Here is an 11985-nt window from a genome sequence, read left to right on the forward strand (position 1 = left end):
CCCCTGCATCGGCAGGCGGACTCTCAACCACTGTGCCACCAGGGAAGCCCTATTTTATTTATTTAATTTTTGGCCACGTTGTGTCTTTGTTCCTGTGCGTGGGCTTCCTCTAGTTGCGGTGAGCGGGGGCTACTCTTCGTTGCGGTGCGCAGGCTTCTCATTAAGGTGGCTTCTCTTGTTGCGGAGCATGGGCTCTAGGCACGCGGGCTCAGTAGTTGTGACTCGTGGGCTCTAGAGCACAGGCTCAGTAGTTGTGGCGCACGGGCTTAACTGCTCCGTGGCATGTGAGATCTTCCCAGACCAGGGCTTGAATTGATGTCCCCTGCATTGGCAGGAAGATTCTTAACCACTGAGCCATCAGGGAAGCCCGATATAACATTTTTGAAATGACAAAAGTTTAGAAATGGAGAAAAGCTTACTGGTTGCCAGCGCTTAGGGACTGGAGAAGGGGATGGCAGCTTGCTGGGGGGAGTAGGGTAGGAAGGAGGCAGGTGTGGTTATAAAAGGGCAACAGAAAGGATCCTTGCAGTGATGAAATTTTTCAGTATCTTGACTGGTGGTGGACACACAAACCTATACATGTGATAAAAGAGTACAGAACTAATCCATAGGTACACAAATGAAACAAGTAAAACAGATACACATGATTGTATCAATGTCAATGTCCTATTTATAATATTATACTATATGTTTGCAAAATGTTACCGTTGGAAAAAACTAGATAAAGGGTAAATGACATTTTTATGTATTATTTCTCACAACTGCATGGAACCTACAATTATCGCAATTAAAATTAAAATTTAAAAAAAAATGGGACTCAGCCTGTTAAAGGTTATTCATGTGATCCACAGGAGGAATATATGCGAAGAATGATAAAAAAAATGGAAACTTCCCAGTTGTTTCTGTCTCACACTTTTTCCCTAGGAGTATAAATGTGTTGCCAAACTCCCTACAAAATAAAGAGTTAGAGCTATATTATCTTGAGATAAAGAAAAGGAATCATTATCAATAATTGTGGCTCTGAAGTTCTACTATGCTTTGCTATCCCACTTACTAAGATCCTATCACTAACTCCACCAAATTTCATTCCATTGCTCTGAGCTTACTGCTTACAAAACTTCAAATTCTAGGCCCCTAAATAATAAAAGGGGGGAAAAGAAACAAAATACACACCAAAAATCTTTCTAGGCTTTAAAAATATTTTACCCACTGATTGCTCATACTTACAAATTCTTCTTAAATTGTTAACTTTTAGTTAGTAAACCACAGTATTTTTTTTTAAACATCTTTATTGGAGTATAATTGCTTTACAATGGTTAGTTTCAGCTATACATATACATATATCCCCATAACTCTTCCCTCTTGCATCTCCCTCCCACTCTCCCTGTCCCACCCCTCTAGCTGGTCACAAAGCACCGAGCTGATCTCCCTGTGCTATGTGGCTGCTAAACCACAGTATTTTTAAAAATTTTAATTGTGTAGGGGCTGGAGTAAGGCATACAAAATTACCGTGAACTTATTTCCAACTCTTAAAGGCTACTACTAAGACAAACACTGTATATAACCAAATTTTAAAAAACAGAAATTAGGGCTTCCCTGGTGGCGCAGTGGTTGAGAGTCCGCCTGCCGATGCAGGGGACGCGGGTTCGTGCCCCGGTCCTGGAAGATACCACAGGCCGCGGAGCGGCTGGGCCCGTGAGCCACGGCCGCTGAGCCTGCGCGTCTGGAGCCTGTGCCCCGCAACGGGGCCACAGCAGTGAGAGGCCCGCGTACCGCGAAAAAAAAAAAAAAAAGAAATTAGACAGGAAGAAGAAATAAAAGGCACCCAAGTTGGAGAGGAAGAAGTAAAATTTTCACTATTTGCAGATGATATATTATACACAGAAAATCCTAAAGAATTTTAGACTAAACACTGTTAGAACTAATAAACAAGTTCCAGGATACAAAATCAATGCACAAAAATCGTGTGTAGTGCTTCCATACACTAATAACAAACTATCAGAAAGAGAAATTAAGAAACAATTCATTTACCATTGCAACAAAAAGAATAAAATAACACCTAGGAAAAAATTTAACCAAGAGGTTTAAGACCTAGAAACTATAATATATTGATGGAAAATATTAAAGAAGACACAATAAATGCAAGGCTATTCCATACTCATGGATTAGAAGAATATTGTTAAAATGTCCATAATACTCTAAGCAGTATAAAGGTTCAATACAATCCCTATCAAAATTCCAACAGCATTTTTCACAGAAATAGAACAAACAGTCCTAAAAATTTGTGTGGAATCATAAAAGACCCAGAACAGCCAAAGCAATCTTGAGAAAAAACAAAGCTGGAGGCATCATATGCCCCAATTTCAAACTATACTACAAACCTAGAAAAACAAAAACACACAGATCAACAAAACAGAATAAAAAGCCCAGAAAGAAACCCATAAATATACGGTCAATTAATTTATGACAACAGAGCCAAGAATACACAATGGGGAAAGGATAGTCTCTTCAATAAACAGTGTTGGGAAAACCAGACATACAGACACATGCGCAAGAATGAAAAGTGGACCATTATCTTACAGCATACACAAAAATGAACTCAAGCGGATCAAAGACTTGAACATAAGACCTGATACCATAAAACTCCTAGAAGAAAACACAAGTGTTAAGCTCCTTGACATCAGTCTTAGTGATGATTTTTTGGATTTGACACCAAAAGCAAAGGCAACAAAAGTAAAAACAAACTAGTGGGACTACATCAAACTAAAAAGCTTCTGCACAGCAAAGCAAAACCACTAACAAAATGAAAAGACAACCTATGGAATGGAAGAAAATATTTGCAAATCATATGCAGTAAGGGGTTAATATCCAAAATATATAAAGAACTCACACAACTCAACAGCAAAAAACAATCTGATTAAAATATGAGCAGAGAACCTGAATAGACCTTTTTCCAAAGAAGACATATGGATGGCCAACAGGTACACAAAAAGGTGCTCAATATCACCAATCATCAGGGAAATGAGAATCAAAACCACGATGAGATATCACGTCACAACTGTCAGCATGGCTATTATCAAAAAGACAAGAAGTATCAAGTGTTGGGGAGGATGTGGAGAAAAGAAAACCCTTGGGCACTTTTGGTGGGAATGTAAATTGGTGCAGCCACTGCGGAGAACTGTATGGAGGGCCCAGAAAAAAATTAAAAATAGAGCTACCGTACGATCCAGCAATTTCACTTCTTGGTATTTAACTGAAGAAAACAAATATACTAACTTGAAAAGATATATGTAGCTCCACGTTCACTGCAGCATTATTTACAATAACCAAGTACGGAAGCCACCCAAGTATCCATTGATGGATGAATAAAGAAAATGTGGTATATATACACAATATATCCAGTCATGAAAAAGAATAAAATCTGGCCATTTGCAACATGGATGGAACTTGAGGACATAATGCTTACTGAACTAAGGGAGAGAGAGAAAGATAAATACCATACAGTCTCACTTACATGTGGAGTCTAAACAAAACACAACAACAACAAAAACCAAAAGAAATCTAAGCGTATGCATACAGAGAACAGATTAGTGCTGTCAGAGGTGCTGGGGTAGGAGGTTCAGTGAAATGTGGGAAGGGGGTTAAAAAGTATAAGCTTCCAGCTATAAAGTCATGGGGATGTAATGTACAGCATGGTGACTACAGTTAATAAGACTGTATTATATATTTGAAACTTCCTAAGAAAGTAAATCTTAAAAGTTTTTATCACAAGAAAAAAAGTTCTAATAATGTATGGTGATGGATGTTAACTAGACTTATTCTGGTGATCATTTCACAATATATAGAGATACCAAATCATTATGTTGTACATCTAACATTGATACAGTATTATATGTCAATCATATCTAAATAAAATTTATAAATAAATAGAAATGGAATACCACCAATATCTTTGAAGTCCCTTTTAAATTATATCCATCTCCCTCCTCTTAGAGGTAAATTTTACTTTCATTTCTTTTCTTTATAATTTCATCACATATGATGTATCCCTAAACAATGTACTTAGATTATTCTTTCCTGTTTTTGAACTTTAACATGAATGTAATCTAATGTGTGAATTCTTCTGTGATGTGCTTCTTTTGCTAACATTTTACTTTGGCATATAGCCAAGATGAATTTTTATAGTAGCTCATTTATTTTCACTGCTGTAAATGTTACATTATCTGAAAATATCACAATTTATTTGTTCTATTGTTGATCTATTATATACGGTAAGCAGAGAGATGGCCCCCCAAAGATGTCCATGCTCTAATTTCTGAAACCTGTGACTATGTTAAAAGGGACTTAGCAGAAGTGATTAAGTTAAGGAATTTAAGATGGTGAGAGTACACTGGATTATTCAGGTGGAACCAATACAAAGTTCTTTTTAAGAGGGAGACAGCTGTGTCAGAGGAAGACTGGAAGACTCTACACTGCTGGCTTTGAAGATGGAGGAAAAGGCCACAAGCCAAGGGACACAGCAGCTTTTAGAAGCCTAGAAAAGGCAAGGAACAGTTCTCCCCTAGAGAAAGGGAGAAAGAATGCAGCCTTGTTCACACCTTTATCACACCTTTAAGACCAATTTTCAGACTTCTGGACATAGAACTATAAGATAATAACTTTGTGTTATTTTAAGCCACCAAGTTTGTAAATTTGTTACAGCAGCAAAAGGAAATTAATACAATCCATATTTAGGTTATTTCCAGAATCATCTAAAGAACAATGTCATACAAACATTTTTGTACATATCTCCTGATATATATGTGTAAGACTTCCTCCAGGTTATATGCTTAGGAGTAGAATTACTAGAAGTACATGTTCAGTTTTACTAGGGAATGACAGGCTTATTTCCAAAACACTTGTACCAGTTTACAACCCTACCAATAGCGGATGGGAGTTACTGTTGAATCATATCCTCACCAATATTTTACATTAATCTGTTTTCATTTTTGCCAATCTAGTAAGCATGAAAGGGTCTCTGATTTTTTTTTTGCACTAATGAGGTACAAAGTTCTAATGTTTTATAAAACATTTGTATTTCTTCTTGTGTAAAATGTCTGTTTATATCTTTTGTTCATTTTTCTATTGGGTTGTCTTTTTCATATTGACATGCAGTAAAAATACTGCTTTCTCCCTATTCTATTTTAACCTTCTGAAACTCCAGTCATCATATCAGACCTTCTTACTCTATTCTTCATGTCTCTTAAGCTCTCTTAAACATTTACCATCCTGTTATCTTTCTGGGCTTCATTCTGATTAACTTATGTGCACTTCTCTTCCATTCATTTATTCATTTATCCAACATACTTATTGAGAGCCTAACATAAGCCCTGCACTGTTCCAATTACTGGGAATGTAATATTAGAAGAAAGAGAATTCTCATAGAAGAGAAAAAAAAATGAATGACCATAGTATAGAGTCTGTCAGATAGTAATAAAGTGATATGGAGGAAAACTAGAGAATTGAAACAGGTGTTACAGAATCAGGGCTGCTAAATTTTTAAAGAGGGGTAATTATAGAAGGTCCAACTGAAATTTCAGCAAAACTTAGAGGGGAAGGAGCAAACCATGCTTTTTTGGTTGGCGGGGGTGAGGGGGGCGGGAGAGGAAGAAGCATTCCAGGCATTGGGAATGCTAAATGCAAAGGCCCTGAGGCAGTAAGCTTGCCCAACGGCTCAGAGAAACAATAAGGAAGACTACATAGTAGGTAAAAGGAGAATTAGAGGACCTTTATTAAGATTTTGGCTTTTCTGAGTCTGGTGTTTTCTCACACCAACCAATTCTCCACCTCTCCAACATTAACTGGGTGCCCAATTCAATTCTGATACCACATGGAATTAGAGCAGACCCCAAAGATTAAGGGTGTAGACACACAGGACTGCCCTGACTTAAGATGCCAGCCCCAAGCCACCTGTACTGACGGACTGGCTATAGAGAAGGGTTCCCACAACTTCCTCCTCAGGTTTGGTAATTTGCTAGAATGGCCTATAGAACTCAGGAAAACACTTTACTTACGTTTACTGGTTTACTGCAAAGGGTACAACTCAGAAACAGCCAAACGGAAGAGAGGCACAGGGCAAGGTACTGATTGGGGTATGGGGGAGGGGGCAATGTACAGAAGTTCCGTGCCTCTGCGCTGCCCTCCCAGCAAGTCTATGAGCTCATCAACCTGGGAGCTCATCGAATCTCACTGTTCTATGAGTTTTACAGAGCTCCATCTACAGCACCCCTCGCCCGAACCTGGAGGTCAGTGGGTAGGGCCGAAAGTTCCAATCCCCTAAGCACTTGGCCTTTCTGCACCAGGCTCATCCTGAAGCTCTCTAGGGGTTCCCACCTATGTCACCTCATTAGCATAAACTCAGCTACGACTGAAAGGGGCACCCCTATTTCTCAGGAAATTCCAAGGCTTTTAGGAGCTTCGTGCCAGTAATAGGGGACAAAGAGCAAGTATGTTGTTGTACCGTACAACACTGAGTGAGGCAGGAAGCCACTGGAAGAGTTTTAAGCAGAGGCTAAAAGGAACATGGAGTACAAGGCAAGGATGAAGCATTTCTCTTTTACATTGTATGGTCAGGAAAGGTGAAAATTTAGGTAAGTGGACATGGCAGATAAGGTGACACTTTAGCAGAAACCTAAGAAAGTGAGCGAGTGAACCACATGAATACATGAGAAGCGTGTTAGCTAAGCAGAGGAAACTGCTAGACCAAGAGACTCAATGCAAGAACACATTTGCCGTGTTTGAGGAACAGCAGGGAAGTCAGCTTGGCTGCAGCATAGGTTTAAGGGGGAATAGACTGTGGGAAGTACAGATTTGAGGGGGAAAAAAAATCAGGAATTTGGTTCCTGATACATCAAGTTTGTGATACCTATTAATTATCCAAGTGGAGAGGTTGAAAAGATAGTTGGATGTATGGATCTAGAGCTGAGAATCCTAGTCTGGAGATTCTGAGAGTCAGTTATATAGATGGTATTCAAAACCAAGAGACGAAATGAGATGACAAAGGTGGAGAGAAGAAAGAGTACAAGATTTGAACCCTGAGGTTCAACCGATTAGCGGTTAGGGACAGAGGAGGAACAAGCAAAGGATTCTAAGAAAGACTGGCCTGCAGAAAGACAGGAGAGAAATCAGAAAAGTATACTATCCTGGAAACCAAAAAAAAAAAACAAAAAACCAAAAAACGTATTTCAAGGACAGGGAGTGGTGAGCTGTGAAAAAAATCTGCCGACAGTTTTTTAAACCTTAGCTTTCCCAAAACTACTGGCTTTAGCAGCAAGGAACACATTAGTGACCTTGACAAGAGCAGTTCTGGAGAAGTGGTAGAGCCAAAAGTCAGGCTGGAATGGGCTGAATGATCAGAATAGGAAAGATAAAGATAACTTTTTTTTTTTTTTTGCGGTACCCTGGCCTCTCACTGTTGCGGCCTCTCCCGTTGCGGAGCACAGGCTCCGGACGCACAGGCTCAGCGGCCATGGCTCACGGCCCCAGCCGCTCCGCAGCATGTGGGATCTTCCTAGACCAGGGCACGAACCCGCGCCCCCTGCATCGGCAGGCGGACTCTCAACCACTGCGCCACCAGGGAAGCCCAAAGATAACTCTTTTAAGGAGTTTTTCTATAGAGGGCAACAGAAAAATTGAGCAGAGTCAGAAGAGATGGGTGGCTCAAGAGAGAAATTTAAAATAGTAGAATTAACAGCATGTTTTATGACAGTAACAGTCCATTAGAGAAGGAAAAATCAATGATCCAGGAGAGAAAGGGAAGATTTCCTCGAGCCATGTTCTTGAATTGGAAAGAAGGAATGGGACTAAAATACAAGTAGAGGGATTGACCTTTAATAAGAGCACGAACAGTTCATCCATGGTCATCTACAGGAAGTCAAAATGTGTGTGTCAGAGACTAGCAGGTGGACAGATGTGGATTACTCTGATTACTCCAACTTTGTTAGTGAAGTATGAAGCTAAAAGTGAGGATGGAAAAGGAGGTGCTGGAGGGCAAAGTAGAAAGAAAAGTACATAAAATGGTTGTCTGATTCAATAATCATTTTTTTCTGCTAGGTATAATCAGCTATTTAATCCGTCCATTGATTTCTTAATTTCATTTCTAGAACTTCTATTTCATTATGTTTTAATCTTTTGGGTAATTCTTTAAAATTTCTTGTTCTTTTTCATACTTTCAAGGTTTTTATTTAAACAGATTAAACAGTGATTTTAAATTATGTCTGATATTTTCAAAATCTAAGGTCATTACAGGTCTATTTCTATAATCTATATTTCTAATATCTCATTCATGGTGCCTTTGTGTGTTTTGTGATTTTTGACTATTAGCTTATTCTTCCCGACACTTTATCTTCAAGAATTCTTTAGGGCCTGGGTTGAAAATAAATCCCTCCAGAGGGGAGGGATATTTGCTTTTACCAGTAAACTGGGAGCGTACCAACCTGAGGCTGCTACAAATTAAATTTCCCACTTAAAGCTTTTCCCAGCACAGGTGGCATGAATTTGTCCTGTATAAGGGCTGGCTCATGGTTACAAATTCTCAAGGCAGTTTTTTTTTTCCCTTCCCCTAGCAAGTTTCTTCACTTTCCCCTTACTTGTGGTGGGATTCATTTCTCATTTGCCCTTGTATTGAAGATGTAGCTCTGTGGAGCCCAAGCTTTATGGTGGGGCCTCCTTTTATTTCCCTCTCTTTGGGCAGACACAGGCTTTATTTGTTCACTCCACTCCATGCAGTTGTTAAAGCAGAAGGCTCAAGGTGTTCAGAGTTTGGGGGAAGTCCTCAAGGTAATGGGACTGAAGCAGCACTGTTTGAGTCTCAAGGTTCTGGCTTTCCATCTTGGGGGCGTGCGGGAGGCTTTATGTATTCCTTGATTTCCTGCCACCTCAGAAATGCATTTAAAAAAATTTAAAAATATATCTGACTGAAGTTATTTCTTTACAGGAAGATTAACTTGTTATATCACTTGTATGCACTATGTTTTTAGTTCCTATGTTTTGCCGTACAAAGCACATTTGCATTTCATTTCTAAAACATGGGGTATGTGGTGTACAAATGCCTATCATTTCGTGTGCTTAAAAATAATTGTATGCTTTTAATGTAAGGAGATATTCAAAATACTCATCTCCTTAACTAACTTCTTGTGAATAGAAGTACTTTTCAAAAAATCTAATTCTTCCCTTTATTCTTTACCATTTTTCTTCCAACTTAGTGTATGAAAGAGAAGAGAAAGAACTAGCTTGGTTCCATCTTTTTATTTTCCTGGGTCTCCCTCTACTCTATTTCTATACCGCAAAGAAGCAAGCACGCTGAGAGGCACTGTATAAACCAGAAAGAAGCCTCCTGGGGCTCCAGCCTAATCTTGTTCACTTACTTAACAAGTGTGGTATTTATCATGTAAGCTTTCTTAACGTCAGTTACCTCAATCGGCCCACAGGTATGTCAAATAAAATGAGATAATGTATATTTAAACATGTTACAGATTAAAGTACTATCTAAAATATGATCCAACACTATATTAGAAAGTACCACTGGAAACAAAAACCATATATATTCATTTTTGAGGACTGTTTGGTACAATGCTACCTTGAATATGCGCAAATCTTTAACTATTGAACTATATTCATTTAGACATAATGAAATTTAAATTACATATATTCACTTGGATATAATAAAATTTAAAGTACACATGGAATTATAAAGCATTAATACACATAATTAGTGATAGGAACCTAAAACGAAGCTTCTACATTGGTGATAAAGTATACAATTAATATATGCTATACAAAGAGAAAATGAGAAAAATCAAAATTTTTAAAAATAGCTAAATGTAAATTCTCCTCAAAAAGAAACAGCCCACTAATAACTAGAAAATAATTTTGCCAAAGACAATTCGGAAAATATACTTTTCGTTAAGTTTGATAGATATGCCCAGATTGCCACTATCTATTTCAGTGTTTCCAAGTGGGGTTAAAAGATAGTTACACGGGTAACTGCATTAGTTACTTGCAAGGCTGGTTTAAAATGCTGATTCCTGGTTCACATCCAGATCCCTTAAATCAGAACATCTGGTAATGGACCCAGAGAATCTGCATTTTTAACATTCCCCCCTCCCCACCCAAACCAAAAGTCTGCCCCTTTTATTTTTATCAAATCATTCATTTAAAAAATATTCAGGGACTTCCCTGACGGTCCAGTGGTTAAGACCTCACCTTCCAGTGAAGGGGGTGCGGGTTTGATCCCTGGTCGGGGAGCTAAGATCCCACACGCCTCCCAGCCGTAAAACCAAAACATAAAACAGAAGCAACACTGTAAGAAATTCAATGAAGACTTAAAAAATGGTCCACATCCAAAAAAAAAATCTGAAAAAAAAACTTCAAACAGGGACAGAAACTGAATATTCGGGCATTCTGGGATTCAGAACACCATAACGCTATGACAAACGGTGTCTGAATAAAAAGTGAGAAAAACATGTTTACACGGTTACCCTCAGTTATCTTCAATTTTACTTAACAATCAGCATTAACTGCTTCAATCGACGACTCCCCTCATTATCGGGCCACCTGAAACACCTTTTTGTGTTTTTTGCTTTTAGCAGTTTTGCCACTTTGGAGCAGGTGCAGGCAAGAGAGCACCTGACAGCAGTCTATTCAAATTCTCCTGTATGAAAAAGAAGCAAACACCTTTCTTAAGGCAAAAGGCTCTGGGAAGCTAACGCTCTGACTTCCAGCATATTGAGAACCCTTCCTTAAGATACGCCTCACAAAGACAACCCCCAAACCCTAATTTACCAGCCAGCACCTCACTGCTGATGGAGCCACAAGGTCAGACACAGACCCCCGGTCTCGTATTTGGGCTCACCTGGCTACGCCACTTAGCAGACAGAGTACAAGCTGGGTAAAAATACGGCGGTCCTGAGCGAGGGAAGATGCGAGGGGCTCTCTAGTCTGAAAGACGAAGAAGTTAAGTCTCGTCCCCCTCGCGATCCACACGGCTGTTGCAGGGCCGCGGGGTCTGTCACCTCCTCTCCACCTGCCCGCCGGCCCCCTGAGCTCGCCGCGGGGCGGGGAGGGCTTCCCCATTTCTCTGCGTGCTCTCTTCCCAAGACAGCCGCGGAGGTTTTCATTCCCGTCCCATCTCCCGCCACACTGTCAGCCGCTTAAATATCAGAAAGACAGAAACGAAAACACCTCCGGGGACCGTCACCATCTTCCTCTTTCTCCTGCCATCACCCCACGAGTGTCGCCATCCCCGTACGCCAGGAGCGGCTCGCAGGCGTTTCCTGGGCTCAACGATCACGGTTAGAGCCCCCCTTCCCCCCGTCTTTTCCGCTCGCCAGAAACCACGCCGGGCTCCGGCCCCGGCCCTCCGGCGCCTCAGCCGCGGCCCGGTCGCCGCCGCTGCAGCCGCCGGCTTTCGGCCGGGGGTCCCCGCGCCGCCATCACTCGGGCTCACCTGGGCCTCGACGACGCTCGGGAGGAAGCTCAGGGTGACCAGCAGCTGCAACGCGGCCGCCGCCCCCTGCCCTGCGCCGGCCCGCCGGACCCCCCGGCTCATGCTGACCTCTCCCCTCGCCGCGGCCGGCCCGGGCGACGACCCAAGGGGACGACTCCCGGCGGCCAAGAGACTCCAGAGTCAGAGGTCCGTACGCCCGTCGGGAGGCAAGGGACGCTCTGCCTCGCGCCCGGCAGCTGTGAGCAAGGCTGGTGAGGCGAGTGCCCCCGACTTCATCCCCCAGGCGGCCCCGCCCCCGGCCTCCCCTGCGCCCGGCCACGCCCCCTCCGACCGCGAGGCCATGTGGGAGTTGTGGTCCCGCGCGGCCGGGAGGGCGCCTCAGGCCGGAAGGCGGGGCCGGCGGCAGGGGAACCCGGGAACTACAGCTGAGGAGACCGCTCCGCCTCCCCGGGGCCTCGGGGTTCCAAGGCGGCCAATGACGGGGGACCACGCGGGCCTCC

The 11985-nt window shown here is 41.7% G+C and overlaps 1 protein-coding gene across 4 annotated transcripts in view; it reads right to left on the bottom strand.

Annotated features, from left to right (window-relative positions):
* The window catches only part of ERO1B (endoplasmic reticulum oxidoreductase 1 beta), a 65446-nt gene extending 53692 nt beyond the window's left edge, over positions 1-11754 (bottom strand). For 3 of the 4 annotated variants that reach the window (XM_028481259.2, XM_028481258.2, XM_028481260.2), the window contains exon 1: positions 11486-11753. In XM_028481259.2, coding sequence (XP_028337060.1) covers positions 11486-11587 — 102 coding nt within the window. In that variant the 5' untranslated portion in view covers positions 11588-11753. Of the gene's footprint in view, positions 1-11485 lie in introns of all 4 variants that reach the window. The other variant, XM_024115712.3, reaches the window with a different exon arrangement.
* Positions 11755-11985: the final 231 nt, after the last annotated feature.

The sequence above is a fragment of the Physeter macrocephalus genome, chromosome 20, assembly GCF_002837175.3.
Source record: "Physeter macrocephalus isolate SW-GA chromosome 20, ASM283717v5, whole genome shotgun sequence".
NCBI lineage: Eukaryota > Metazoa > Chordata > Mammalia > Artiodactyla > Physeteridae > Physeter > Physeter macrocephalus.